Source organism: Lolium rigidum, chromosome 3 (assembly GCF_022539505.1).
Source record: "Lolium rigidum isolate FL_2022 chromosome 3, APGP_CSIRO_Lrig_0.1, whole genome shotgun sequence".
In the NCBI taxonomy this organism is placed as follows: domain Eukaryota; kingdom Viridiplantae; phylum Streptophyta; class Magnoliopsida; order Poales; family Poaceae; genus Lolium; species Lolium rigidum.
Window position 1 is genome coordinate 61,694,004 of NC_061510.1, and position 14,790 is coordinate 61,708,793.

At 44.6% G+C, this 14,790-nt stretch overlaps 2 protein-coding genes across 2 annotated transcripts; both read left to right on the top strand.

Moving 5' to 3' along the window:
• The first annotated feature begins 7,180 nt into the window (after positions 1–7,180).
• Positions 7,181–10,101, top strand: LOC124696392 (chloroplastic import inner membrane translocase subunit TIM22-2-like). The gene is made up of 5 exons (XM_047229129.1): positions 7,181–7,406; positions 7,828–7,892; positions 7,986–8,058; positions 8,144–8,197; positions 9,545–10,101. The coding sequence occupies exons 1-5, from the start codon at positions 7,238–7,240 to the stop codon at positions 9,772–9,774; spliced, it is 591 nt and encodes a 196-aa protein (XP_047085085.1). The 5' UTR covers positions 7,181–7,237; the 3' UTR covers positions 9,775–10,101.
• A 1,269-nt stretch (positions 10,102–11,370) lies between these two features.
• Positions 11,371–11,958, top strand: LOC124694911 (auxin-induced in root cultures protein 12-like). Its single transcript, XM_047227835.1, has one exon. The coding sequence runs from the start codon at positions 11,371–11,373 to the stop codon at positions 11,956–11,958; it is 588 nt and encodes a 195-aa protein (XP_047083791.1).
• Positions 11,959–14,790: the final 2,832 nt, after the last annotated feature.

Consider the following 14,790-nt stretch of genomic DNA (forward strand, 5'->3'; position numbering starts at 1 on the left):
AAACGGGAACGGCACTTCGGCATCTTGTTAATAGGTTAGTTCCAGAAAATGCACGAATATGACATAAAGTGTGCATAAAACATGTAGGTATCATCAATAATATGGCATAGAACATAAGAAATTATCGATACGTCGGAGACGTATCATATCTCTTCTTATCTGAACCTTGAGGGTGAAGATGAAGGGCGCCGTCAGCAAGATGATGCCGAAGAAACGTCGATAAACGACGATCTTCAATTGGAAGTAGCAACCACCTCCGGCGCCGAGGTATATATATATACATATTGAGCGTCCGGTGATACAACTAACCGATTTGAATAAATGTGTGTGTACTAACGCGCGCGACTCTCTTTCTTATTTTAGCCCTCGGCCGGATCGTCGAAAAATCGAGTACGTCGTCGTCAAAGCGTGGCGCAACCAAGACGATGAAAGCAGGAGAAACATGCACCATCGATGTTGTCGACGAAGCAACCGGCAGGCCGCCGGAGCCCGGCAAGAACGCCACCAAGTTTGTCGGCCAATGCGGAGCCGTTGTTAGAGACAACGTCTCGATCACCCTCCAGGAGTGGAATGAGCCAAAGAAGGCACGTGTTGGTTTCACTTTTGTCGATAAGAGAACAAAAAAGATTGCTTCAAAAAGCTTATGGAACATTTCGTTCTACCTCCGAATACCGCAAATACGATGAGGAGGGTAACAAGATTGCGGAAAACAAGAAGAGGCGCAAGCTAGTCAAATAGTTCGCTCTTTCTAGGATGGCCAACGCATTCCGGAAATACAAGCAAAATCTAGCCCATGACTTTGTCAACCAGGGCAAGACTCCGGATTTCAAAGGACAATATGAGAAACCGCAACATGATTGGCCAGAATTTGTGAAGCAAAAGAAATCGGAGCAGCTTCCTTGAACTATCGAAAAAAAATAAGGAGAATGCGGCCAAGAAGGAGTACAATCATAAAATGGGGCCAGGAGGGTATCGCTTTTGGCAGCCTAGGTGGGAGAAGATGGAGAACGAGCCGAGGGCGCGAGGAATCCGTCCAGGTACGGAGGGATGGGACCCAAGGGCCAAAAGCTGGTGGTACGGGCATGGGGGATCGCTGAACCCGGAGACAGGGGAGTGTGTTTACCAGGGCAAAATAATTACACCCACCCAAAAGCTTATTGAGGCAATGAGGGAAGCTCAAGAGGGGAGGATCAAGTTCAACAGAGAGAACGACGCCCTGACAAAAGCCCTCGGGAATCCTGAACACGGAGGACGTGTACGAGGCATGGGGCCCATTCCGTGGAAAATAGGGTTCCCCGAACGATGACCCGTACGGTTACGAAGCCGTAAGAGAAAGATGGATCGGGAAAAAGATGTTGTGGCGCAGTTGGTAACTGGAAATGGATGTGATGAAGAAAACCGTGAGTGTACTAGTAGCCGAAAGAGAGGCAGCTCGGGCGCAGCATGAAGATCATCCAATGGATCTCGGAAGCCGGCAGCGGAGAAGAAGCAGCATGGCTTCCACGGAGGCCTCACCGGCCGGTGCACCGACGATAGAAATTACTGCACCGGAGCCTCCGGTGGTCGAAATTACTGCACCGGAGCCTCCTCGCTACCCCGTGGACGATATAAAGGAGATGAAAGCATGTCATCTCGTATTATCCTATCGGGAACATGTCCATGAAGGTAGCCATCGGCGGTGCTTTACCACTCGGAGCACTCCACCACAACAACCCCATTCAAGATGGCTATGCTCGTGTCACGGTGGAGGAGATAGTCCAAGGGTTTGAGGACCTGGACATTGACATTGCTACACCCGAAGGGGTGAAAAGACTTGGAGATGTCAAGCGCCAGTTCATTCTATGGCAGAAGAAATTTATCAAGTTTCCAGGCGAGGCGCCAACAAGTCCACCCCCGTACGGTGGTGGTGGTGGCGGTGGCGGTGACGGTGGCGGTGGCGGTGGCGGTGGCGGTGGTGGTGGTGGTGCTTCACCTAATACACCTCATTCACGTCAGCCGACGCCGCCCCCCAGTCCTCGTCCGGCGGGTGATCAGACACCGGTACCGCCCCCCAATCCACCTCCGGCGAAGAAGCAGAAGCATTCCTGGGTTATTAACCCGGACCCTTATGTACCTAGAACCACAAAGATACCAGAGCCATCACTGAAGCCTCTCATCCCGAGGCCTTGGGAACTTAGTGTCGAGGAAAATGCAGCGGCCGTGGCTGCTCGAGCATGAGAAATGGAAGGAGGAGTGCAAGAAGAAAAGAGAGGGCGAGCCCAAGCCAAGTATATTCCGACAAGCAAAAGCGATGGGCTAAGTCATTTTTGAACACACCGTCCCAAGCCGCGAAGAATCTGCTCGACGACTATTTACGTGAACTTCGTAGGCAAGCACTCGCGTTCAAGAGGAACCAAGAGTTGGCGGAGAAGAAAGCCTTGGAGGACGAGGCCGAGACAAAATTAGAAAGGGGGAAAGAAGTTGCCCAGCTCGGGGAACAAAGTAAACAATCGATCGCCCCGCTCATAGTGCAAGCCGCCGGTCCGGATGCCCCCGATATCATAGCAGCTGCGGCAGCACATGGATTGACCGTAACGAGTGCCGGAGAACAAGCGGCCGACTTAGGTATCACTCTTCGTGCACTCGTTAGGCCTTGATGAGGCGCCAATGAAGGACGTAGTATTTACATATGTGAAGAATGGCCCTCTCATCGAGCTCAGCGCAGAAGAGGATCTACCTCGACAAATGAAAGGTCCGCTAAATTGGTACAAGGGTTACATAAAACATAAAAACGCCAAAGACTATATCTATGCGGAAGTTAGATATGAGCATCACTTCAAACGTTATCGGGTACAAATTCATCTGAGTGAATTGTTCCGACTGTTCAATCTGCGCGACCTCGACAAATCTATCATCGGTTGCTACGTTACGTAAGTGATTTATTAATTTCTACCCCATCTCGTTCATTGCCTGCACTATATATATATATATATATATATATATATATATATATATATATATATATATATATATATATATATATATATATATATATATATATATTGTCCTAACTATCTTGTTGTGTACGCTATTATGCGGAATGAAGAAGCGGGAAATGCGAATAAGGAACATCCATGATGTTGGGTTCATTGACCCACACATCGTTAATTCATATGTGTTAGAACACCACCCCGCCGACGTGGAGGATGACCTGTGGCGGTTTATTAGAAAACAGACAACGAAAAAGTGATATTCTATTTCCTTACCATTTTGGGTGAGTGTTTCTGTCTTGAGCACATTCTCTTTTGTTTACTCCATGCATGGTATGTGGCTAATCGATGAGTTATGCATGATCGTGCATGTATCGTGTCCGCAGGTTCCACTGGATTCTTATGGTAATTAAAGTTCAGACCTCCTCGGTTCTCGTCCACGACTCTCTGAATATGGATCCGGCGCTTTGGGGCGACATGAGAAAAATGATGCAAAAGTAATTATTTTCATTCATTTGCGCTCTATATCGATCGGCCTATTTCGTTCATCATTTCCTAATATCAAGTAACTAATTAATAACTCTCTTGTTTATTTAATTTTCTTTGCCTCGTAGGGTTTGGAGACGGTTCGTAGATACCAAGGTCGGTGAATTCAAAAAAGAGCTACATTTTAAAATGGCGATGCGGACGACCGGGGATACTCGGCCACCGGGGACCAATCTATGTGGATACTATGTTTGTGAGAGGATCCGGAGATACCGCAATGAGCGGGACCGGAAGTGTGAGAACAACATCATGAGGAATAACCTCCGGAAGACGCTTAGTCCGGAAGCTCGCTTCCGACCACTTCAAGAGGAACTAGGCTGGATGGTTGGCGAGGGAAGTCATCGATCCTAGAGGAGAACACTATTACGATGACGTAGAACTTTATATGCACCAGAATTTGTAACTAACTTGTTCAAAATTGTATATGGTCATCCGATATTGAATATATATTGTATATGGTCATCCGATATTGAATATATATTGTATATTCCTCTTGAATTCTTTTTGGTTCTAATTTCAAATTTGTTTGAAATTGTACATTCATATGCATGTATGTATACAGTACCGTAGAATATGTGAAACTCCTTCAAAATTAAAACCCAAAAGAAATAAAATAATACAAATTAAAAAGAAACCAGATTTAGGGGGAGGGGGGCTAAACCCTAAACCCTGCGGAGGCCTTTAGTCGCGGTTGGCCAAAAGAACCGCGACTAAAGGTCCTCCGCCTCAGCGCTACCTCTGCGGCCCACGTGGACGGGCCTTTAGTCGCGATTTGTAAGGAACCGCGACTAAAGGGGGGGGGGGCCTTTAGTCGCGCTATTTTGGTCGCGGTTGCGCCACCGCGACTAATGGCAGTTGCCAACCGCGACCAAAGCCCCTTTTTTCACCAGTGATGGTAATCGCGTGCTATATATGTATATGGTAAGCTGATGAGTATACTGTCTTTCATTCGCCAACAACTGCGTGGGACCATTGCGTATAGAGTATAGACAGTTATTCGCACCAGGACACCAGGTATATCCTCGGATTCAGTTGCAAACCCTAATTGCGTACTCCATCTGCGTCCGTCTCCTCTCCTCTCCTCACCCCCTCGCCGCGGCGCCGCCAACACGATCTCCAGCCATGTCTGGCTCCGCGCCGCTCGTGCTGAGCTGCAAAGTGTTCAAGGTCGATCATGGCTCCCACTTGGGCTACTCCCTCATCAGCATTGAAGCAGCCAATCCCAAGCCGCCGCCGTCGCGCCCCCTGAGCATTGTAAGCAGGCGGACGTTCTGGGTCTGCCCCTCGAACCACGCCAACAAGGTGGTGGACACCCTGCACTTCGAGACGCACCTTGCAGATGCCCCAGCTTTGTCCCACCTGACGGTCCGAGGAGAAGGAGCAGAATATATGGCCATACATGCCGTCGACCACAACCTGATCGTTTTCGATTGGTGCTTACCATTATACAAATCTCCGGTCTACCTCGTCTACGACGCTGTCGAGCAGTCCCTCGCCATGATCCCCTCTTGTCCTTGGAGATTGACTCCTGACCAGCCTGGGGTGATGCGCTATTCAGCCACTGCGATACGCGTTCTCGTCGCGCGCCTCCCAGTCCCAGGCGGTGATGACCGCAGCTATGCTCTGGTAAGGATGGCGGAGACGAATATCTACAGCGGCGAATACTACAAGACCGTCGAGAGGCAAGATGTTCTCTATGTGTGGCGGCCGTCCTCCCGATCCCTGGGGTGGGATCTGATAAGAGCCGAATTCCCGCCCCTGTTCAAGGGACCCAATGTCCCCCACGGCTACAAGGCCGTCCTGGCCTTCACCTCCGGCGGCTACGCTTTCTGGGCGAACCTCTTCCGCGGCATCATGTACTGCAGCCTCGACGCTCTGCTCTCTGCCCCGACCGGTCATGACGGTCCCAAGCTCATGTTCGAATTCATCGCCCTACCAGTCGAGCGCCTAGATGAACCCTCCTACCACATCTCATGTGCAATGGAGATGGATTCGTACATGTACCGGACAATTGGTCGCTCCGGAGAGTCGTCCATCAAGTTCGTCACCATCGACGGCTTCCTCCAGCTCCTCGACTTCGATAAATGCACGGTGGAGGTCTGGAGCCTCTCACCTGATGACGACATGACAAGATGGACCAAGCGCGTCCTCTGCTTGGGCAGCCTCGCCACTCAAGCTGAGTTCAAGAAGGCCAACCTGCCGACCGACATGGTGCCTATGTGCCCCAGCGTGAGCGCGGAGGAAGATGATGTTATCTACTTCATGCTGGGTGAGTATAAGAAGTGCTGTGGCGCGCATAGGGGTTCTAAGAACAGGTGCAACGGGTATATCCCCCGCGCCAAAAATCCCCGGTACCACCTCCGTGTTGACATGCGCCGCGGTGTTCTCCTGGCCTCTGCGCGCCTACCTGACTGGATTTGTACTTCTGTGGGCATAGCTAGTACATTTCTGGTGCCTGAGGGCAGAGCTCTATAATTTTTTTTACGATATTACTTATGAGTTTAGTGAGGGCAATGCATCAGGTTAGGCAGAAAAAAGTGCATGTGGAAGGCATAATTTCAACAAGCAAAGGCTGCAAACTTTGAATATACATCAGGGACATTTTCCCTCTAGCTATGCCCAGGTGCCTTTGTCACTGATTCAAAGAGGAATGGAACAACGATGATCCACAGGGAGGACAACAATTGCCGCATTGCTGATGGTAATCGTGAGGAAGAAGACGGATTAGATTTCAGCCAGTAAAGTTCAAGAGCAAGCACCTTGAAGGAGATTGCCCTGCTATATATGGAACATATTTAATTTACATATGGCTTTAACTTATTTATTTATTTTGCTATTGAATGTCGTCAAAACTGATACAGGAGGCATTGTATGGGTGTACAAATGTGTTTATGAAGTGTGAAGAGAGTAGCAACCAATTTCTTTTTCTTTTATTCTAACTAATCAGAGAACAAGATCTCCTTAAAAAAAACGGAGAACTGAATCAAACGAGGCATGCTGATGATTTTTTTTTTGTTTTTGCCTTGGCGCGGATGGTATTCCTTCTAAAACAGACTACTTCATTCTTTTAATCTAGGTGATAGTAATAACAGGAAGCACACTGTCGGGTTCTTAGGAGTTAGGATATTCAGTGAGTTGCTGTCTTGCTCTGTAGTTCTGCAGTTGATGGCGCCTGATGTTTAAAGCAAAATGTTGCAAGTTTTGTAACATCAAAACACATTGCCATTGAGTCACATGGAACAACTTGCAGTAAATCCCGGCAGGAATTTTAGGGGGAGTTTGTATCTGTAAAAGCAGTTCAATGCTCGTCTCATCCGTCTTCAGAATTCAGGTTGCCCAATGGGTGAATTTGTTTCCGAGAGTACAAGGTTGCTCGCACATTCGCATGCTAGAAATACTGTCGAAGGAGGATGATAAATTGTTTTCGCTTGTGGTGAACAAATTATAAGACTCTAGTTCAGAAATAAAATCAAAAAGGAAGGGGTCGCGAAACTTCCCCTACAAAAGAAGCTGGAACACTAATTAAAGGGCTCCCTCTTGAACGGGCTTTTATTGGGCCTCTTTTAGTGATCAGGCTTATAAACCCAGCAGGCCCATTCACTGGAGAAACCTACCCTTAGCAGAGTCCGGACTCTGGAGTCTCCGTCATACAGTAGGCTCCAAACCCTGGGCTTGCGCAAACGAAAACGGAGACGATAACGAAGCTGCCGAGCGGAGAGGCGATGGCGGCGAAGAGCGAGAACCAGCCGGACGGCGACGAGGGCACTAACGCCGGCGAGGGAGGCGCGTCCGCGTCTCCGCCGTTTATTGCTGCCGCCCCGGTCGTATGCTTCACACGTTCCGCCGGTGACTTCGCCGGCGGCGCTTTCGTCGGATCTATCTTTGGATATGGTAATCACAGCAATTCCCCTCTTCTCCTCTCCGGATTACTTTATTTCTAGGTTTAGTTATTCCCGTGGTGGTAGTCTCGAAATTTCTTATATTGGGAGTTCGGTTCTTTTTAGGGCAGTTGATAAGAGGAAATTTGATCTCAAAATACTAAAAGATAAGAGGAAATTTCTTGTCTTAGGTTTTGCGCCCAGTTCTTGCTATAGTCTATGAGTATAGTATTCCCTGTATTCGTATAATCTAGAATCCCTTTTATTCATTTAATCTTGAATTTCTTTGTTCATTTAATTTTAATTTTATATCCTAATTCTTTTAGCATAATGGAAGCACTACTGGTTCATATGCTGTCACTAACAGCGCCTGTGATACCTGGTTAACTTCCTTAAACAATTTCCTTATGTTGCATATCTGATTCTTTTTGCAGGACAAGGTTTGCTAACAAAGAAAGGCTTGAAGGGCTCACTCGGCAATGCAGGGTCTTCTGCCAAAGTTAGTTTCCATCTTCGTCTGCATCTATTTAACATAGAAATTGTACTAGCCTTTTCGAGGCAGCTTGCTCATAATATAAATTTTCTGGATTAGAGTTTTGCAGTTCTTTCTGGCGTGCAGAGCTTGGTTCTGTGCTTGTTGAGAAAGCTGCGTGGGAAAGATGATAGTGAGTGTATCTTCTTAGTGGCAAGCTTTCTGTTAACACCTTAGGAATTCGATACATAGCATGAACTGACATGTTGCTTTGGCAGTTATCAATTCCGGCATTGCTGGTTGCTGCACTGGCCTTGCTTTGAGCTTTCCAGGTATATTCACATTGAACAAACAAGATTTTACAGCTTACTTACTATTGTACTTGTATTGTTTGGTAGAGTAACAAGATGGGATATCCTGTGATGTTGCATAAGACTGTGAAAACATTGTTAGTATAGTTGCGAGTAATTTGTGGCTGTGTTCACTTTCTGGTGATCAGATTTCTTGTTATTGGATTATGTAAAGAATGTGTACTGTAATCTTGCTAATTTTTTTGATACAACAAGCCTTTCGGCATTTTCCATTAAAGAATCACCCATTGTTTTACAGCACACAGAAGAAGCAAAAATAACCCCCCCCCCCCGAAAAAGTAGCTCCATAGGTATTTATTACATGTCTAAAACACCCTCTGTCTTACTGCATTCAAAAACCTCACACTACATGGAAACATCATGACCAAAGCTTAAGAAACTTCAGTTTTTCGGCCTCCCAACCATTTATCTTGCTATTGTATTACACAAAAAAGTCATCTCTGTTAGAAATTTGTGGTACTGAACTGTTCCCTTTGTAAATGAGCTTTAGAACATGTTTTCATTACTTTATTAGAATGGTCTGTTACCTAACTGTGCAAGTTATCAATTAAGTGATAATTTAGGTGTGATTGCAGTTCAAGATGTGTATTTGATATCATGCTTATTTTGAGAATTAGAGTACGAATATATACTGAAGTTTGCCCAGAAATAAAGTCTGAAATCTCAATCGCGTCATATAGTTATTGTAGAATTTCAGAACAGTTAATTTACAAGAAGTCCACTATCATGTGTAATAAATTCACTAAATCAGGAGCCTTTTTGTTTACATATTGTTTAGGACTGCACAGTTTGTGGTCCAATTAGACTGGACCTCTTATGCATTGCTTGATTTTGATTTGCACAGTTTATTCAGGGTAATTTGGTGATGCTAATATAGTATGCACTATCAGGGAAGTATGGCTAAGTTGGTGATATGCTAAATATGTTCTTATGCATTACACGCACCTTGGGAGTGGAGAGTATGGTAAAGCTGGTGATATGCTGAACACATTCCTATGCATAATAACACCTCTTTTTGTTCACTCTGCATCTCTGTTGCTTTACACATGTTTTACACATGTTTTTCGAGCCTTGCCAGTGTTAGGAACTCTAGTTGGCAGCCTTCAGTTGACAGTTGACCTGTCGAAAGAAAACATTTGCACTGAAAGGATATATGAAGCATGATTTTCTTTTGTGGGGATTAACGTGCATGTGCTACCCAGGGCTACTTTTTTTTAATCCATTTTAGAAATATCCACCACTACCTTTTAATAATTGTTGGAACTTTGGTGATATAGTTTCCTTACAGGCTTGTTTCCTTTAATCTAGGTACACCTCAAGCGCTGCTTCAGAACTGCGCCACCTTTGCAGCATTCTCATGCATCATGGAGGGGCTCAACAAGCAGCAGACTGCAATGGCGCACACTCTCGCTGGGAACGCTTTGACCTTTTCACATGACAACGGCGGCGTCCTCCCTCCTTTCACTCTGCCACCAATGCTCGACGCCTCAGATGCTTTAGCTTCATGCTGCCAGGCCCTGGTAAAGCCTAAGCACTAGAGAGCATCATTAGGAGGGAGACAGAAGATATGCTCAGGAAACCTAGCTAGCTCCAATATTTCCTGGCGTATGTAAATTTTGCCTTTGGATAATGTCGAAGATCTAGATTGCTTGCTTCGTGGGCAGGTTCTTTGTTGCTGCATTTTGTGGCTTCAGATTGCTTAATGATATCATGGATAGCTTTTGTTGGCCTGGAAGATGAAAACTGTGAAAAATCGTCCTGAAGGATTATCTTTTCTGCAACCTCTGCACGGTACTTGTGTTTCACACTTGGGATATGGTTTTGTTATACCAGTTGAATGAAGCTGACGGTTATTTGCTTGTTTATGTGTTCCTACTTCCTATCAAGTGTGCAACAGTCAGCAGTGCTGACTGTTTTTAACATACAACGGTAAGCAGCGTCGCCACCGGCACGGCAGCACCATCACTCCATCAGCTTGATTGAACCGCCATTTGCAACTGATCAATCGTTCAATGTTATGCGACGTTTCGTGGCGTCCTCTGACCGGCAGGCCGGGCAGGGTACAGCGAATCTTGTTAGGATCGCGTTGCAGCGACGACACCACGGCCGATCGAGTAGGGAAGAAAATGGGAGTTACTTTCGGTGAGAAAAAAGTTCAGTCATGCGACGATTGATCAACAGAAAGTGAAGAAGAAGGTGGCAGCAGCAGAACGCATGGCTTGTAACGGAGTGTACGGACGCAACGAGACTGCTGCCAACGTGTACAATTCTTCAGGACGAATAGCCGACCAAATTGGTGAAACAGGTGGTAATTATGTCATCTGGCACAATGTTACACGGAGCGTGGATGCTTATCTAGGAGGATTTACTCGATTGATTAAGACTTAAGAAAAACTGACACCCATTCCCTTGTAGAGTAGGTTGCAGCTGTTGTAAAACAAAAAAATTGCTAACCAATAGGGGTTCTATTGCAACGACTAGATGTAAGCAGGATAGAAATTTTTATAGTGTCGGATCTAAGGTAGTGCTGGTGTCTAAATGTTTATAGTGTCAGAGTTATGGATGTTTAATCAATGTTCTATTGATGTTTACGTAAATGTTTTTTGAATTTTATGTTTACGTAAATGTTAAAAGTTTAAATCGATGTTCGTAGTGTTGAATCAATGTCTCAAGTGCTCAATCGGTATTTCAAGTGTTCAATCGATATTTCAAGTGTTCGTAGTGCTAATTCGATGTCAAAGTGTTAAATTTTAAGTTCAAAACGTCGAATTTGAAGTCTTCAAATGGTTCCTCGTGACCTAAAATGCATCATCTTCTAATCGACTCCTCTCCTAAAATACTTCATTTCTGGTAATGTAAAATTATGGGCACCTGTTTTTGGTACCCTTTTTTTTTACATCATTCATGTGTGATGCTTCCAAGAGTCCGGAATTGCAGGATTCGTCAACTCTGAAGCCTCCTACCGTACGTACACGGACCTTCAACACATACGTGCCCCGGCTTTCACGTCGATCGTCCTACTAGTCCACTACAAATAGCACTTTCTCTGCATTCAAGCTGCATTGCACTTGCACCTCCAGCTGCCTCGGGGCCGACACAAGCAAAGACTCTACGTTCGCGCTCTAGCTAGCACCATGGCGAGAACAGGCCACAGGGCGTCGCTCCTCCTCGTCCTAGCCGTAGGCACCTCCGTGCTGCTGCTCGCAGCCGGCGCCATGGCCCAGGGCTGCGCGAACGCCACGTTCCCGGCGGGCCGGTCGTTCGAGCGGTGCGACACCCTACCCGTGCTCGGGGCCAGCCTGCACTGGACGTACCACGCCGGGAACGGCACCGCGGAGCTCGCGTTCCGCGCGCCGTCGAGCAGCGGCGGGTGGGTGGCCTGGGGCATCAACACCGCCGGCGCCGGCATGGCCGGCAGCAGCGTGTTCGTCGCCTCGCAGAACGCCGGCGGCGCCGTGTCCGTGCTCACCACGGTCCTGGAGAGCACGTCCCCTAGCCTCAAGAACGGGACCCTCAAGTTCGACGTGCCGGTGCCGCCCACCGCCGAGTACGCGGGAGGCGCCTACACGATGTACGTCACGGTGGCGCTGCCGGGGAACTCCACGACGCAGAACACGGTGTGGCAGGCCGGGCCGCTCAGCAGCGCTGGGGCCATATTGCCGCACCCGATGTCAGGGGCGAACTTGCACAGCGTCAAGAGACAGGACTTCCTGTCCGGCTAGAAATATTTCTCGCGTTGCTGCTGCTGGTTTGGTTGAATAAAAGTGTACACCCTACACGCTGGTAGCATTATAGTACTAGTACATGTTTACTCACATAATTAAAGGGAGTGCTAGTTTGCTTCGTATTACCGCTTCCAGTTAACAAATGTTTACAAGTTTTTCTAGGTAAATGCTGCAAAAATGTATACAAACTTGTTTGGCATATTTTTGCGGGGAAGGAATTATTAGATCCAAGTGAAGAATTGAAAATACACAGCAGAACCTGGTTTCCACGGATCCCAGTTTACTGTGCGGGCCCAAAATCTGTATATTCGAACCTCCAAAAATTTCAAATAATTTTTTTTCATATAGAAGATGCACTTATGTACGTACGTTCCATTTCGTAATTTCGAAAGAATGTAGCTTAGAAAAAATAACAAGTTTCAGATGAAAGTATGAAGAAAACTCATCCCTCCCGAAATTTTTGTAACTTACATATCGGAGCAACTACCTAACTTAATCGGGTTTCTCTGAACTAAGGTTCCAAAAAATCCCTTGAGTGAAGAATGTATACAAAGGCACTTTTCGTCCAAGAGAGCAGATTTGGTGCACCTGGGCACCAGAGCTCCTGGTTTTAAAAATATAAAAAAATTGTACCTCTATGTTTCAGAAAATCATTAAATCCAATCCATACATATGTCCTGAATACTCATGCGAATTTTTGCTAGAAATTGTGTCGTATTTTGAGCTATAGAAAAAACAAATTTATGGCCATCTATAGAGATAGAAAAATCAGATTACAAAAAATACTTTTTTCGTATAGCTCAAAATTTGACATATATTCCTCTGAAATTTCTACTCTACTTTTGGAATGCTTATATGTATGTAGGTATTTAATTTCAGATTTTTTTTTGGATTCTCATAAGTATTTTTTTACATAAACCGGGAGGACTGGTGCTCATGTGCCCAGTATTATAAGACTTTATTTGGGTATGAGCAAAACCTTAGCGTAGAAACTCTTAGATGATACTGAAAAGGGTTCTGAAAACCAAAATGGAGATCCCAAAATTAGGTTTTGTCATACCCACTATTTCTCTGCCTATCGACATAGCTGCTCACAATGCAATTGAGGCTAGAGGGTGGGACCTACTTATGCTACTTATTCTAGAGTTATTTAAAGATAAGCTTCCAAGTTTAAACTTGTGTTCCAAACAAAATCCAGATAAGATTAACAACCACAATATAATCCAACTGCCATTAAAAATTGTTTCTTTATTTATTTATTCTCATCCGAGGACACACATGTGTGAGTCATGTGTCAGAAATTAAATACATAATTTAATTATGTAGGTTAATTTCTATTAGGGTTGTAATCCGACAATCAACAGAGTTCCTTCCAATCGGTATTGTACGTGGGTGATCTTTCCAGTATAATTAATAATGTGTTCCAATACTAACCTTCCTTAAGTATTTACTTAAGTACACCTTGAGTGTGTATAAATTCCTCAACTTCAAATTCCAACAAGTAATAATTCTAGATCAACAGTTACCCCTGACCAAGAAATTCCATGGTCAATAGTTCCACAAAGAGGTGTCATGAATAATAACAAGAATTATTTGAATATAGTTGATGGACATAATTCCTTTATTTACAGATGACATTTTAGTTCTGATGATAAAGGTGAATCATGGACATGATGGGCGGTATTTCTTGTTTTACCAACAATTATGGGATCTAATTAAAAATGATTTATTCAGTATGTTTATTAACCAGAACAACAAGGAGCTAGATAATTTTAGACTAAATTTCTTGTCACTTCAATTCCAAAAGAACCTAGTCATGTTACTATTAAGTTCGGGTCAAATTTCCTAACTAATTGTAGCTTCAAAGTATTTTCCAAATGTGCTACGTACTAATAAACTGCGTACGGGCCTCCAAATCAGCCCACATTTATTAGGAATAGGTATATTTTGAAAGTGTGGTCTATACACATGAAATTATTAAATAAGAAGTAGCTCATAGTACTCAAGATGGTTTTATTTTTATGCTACACTATGAGAACCCTTATGATAGGTCACGTTGAAAATTTCTTATCAAAATGATGTATGATTGAGGCTTTAGTCGTAGATGGATGTTTTTTAATCAAAACCTTTCTAGATAAAGGCTTTGTTGGTGTTAGAATTAGTACTGTTAACATTTTTTTTTGAAACTAGTAGAGGTGCGGGATAGGGATACCATATTTCTCCTCTTATCTTTAATTTAGTTGATGTTGTTTTCAAAATAATGCTAATCAAAGTTGCTATGCATAATCAAATCATTTGTTAGTTTTATGGTTATTCTCCCGCTAGGATTATCAACATGCAATATATATGATGAACCCTGCAATTCTTACAAAAAGATAAATCATCTACCTAGATCATTTCTTATTTTGAAAAAACACTCTAGGTGGAGAACTGATTCCTATACATCTGATTTGGTGCATACAAATATTTAAACCGATGATGCCAAAATCTTTACAGAGTCTTTAGGTTGTAGACTATGGCAATTCCCTTATAATTATCTTGGGGTTCCTTCCCATCATAGCAAGCTTAGGGAAGATGGTCTAAAACTAATTGTGGTGACCCGGCATACCACTGCATGGTGTAGTATGCAAGTCTGATATAACACCAATGAAACACCGTTCCACTAGTATTATATCGCTCAGAGTGGTACAACAGAAACATATGCGGGTCCAAGGTATGTCTATAGAATTACAACATCGAGTCCGTTACATAAGATCATCACAGCCTCCTACTTTACAATGAGGTAAAACTACAAATAAACTCCGGAAGAACGACTCGTAGTCTAATCCT

Bases quoted from the DNA above. Each gene is read 5' to 3' on its own strand.
- LOC124696392 (XM_047229129.1), top strand. From the start codon at position 7,238: ATGGCGGCGAAGAGCGAGAACCAGCCGGACGGCGACGAGGGCACTAAC. The intron at 7,407-7,827 runs GTAATCACAGCA...TTCTTTTTGCAG, and splicing joins CGGATCTATCTTTGGATATG to GACAAGGTTTGCTAACAAAG. The intron at 7,893-7,985 runs GTTAGTTTCCAT...TTTCTGGATTAG, and splicing joins ATGCAGGGTCTTCTGCCAAA to AGTTTTGCAGTTCTTTCTGG.
- LOC124694911 (XM_047227835.1), top strand. From the start codon at position 11,371: ATGGCGAGAACAGGCCACAGGGCGTCGCTCCTCCTCGTCCTAGCCGTA.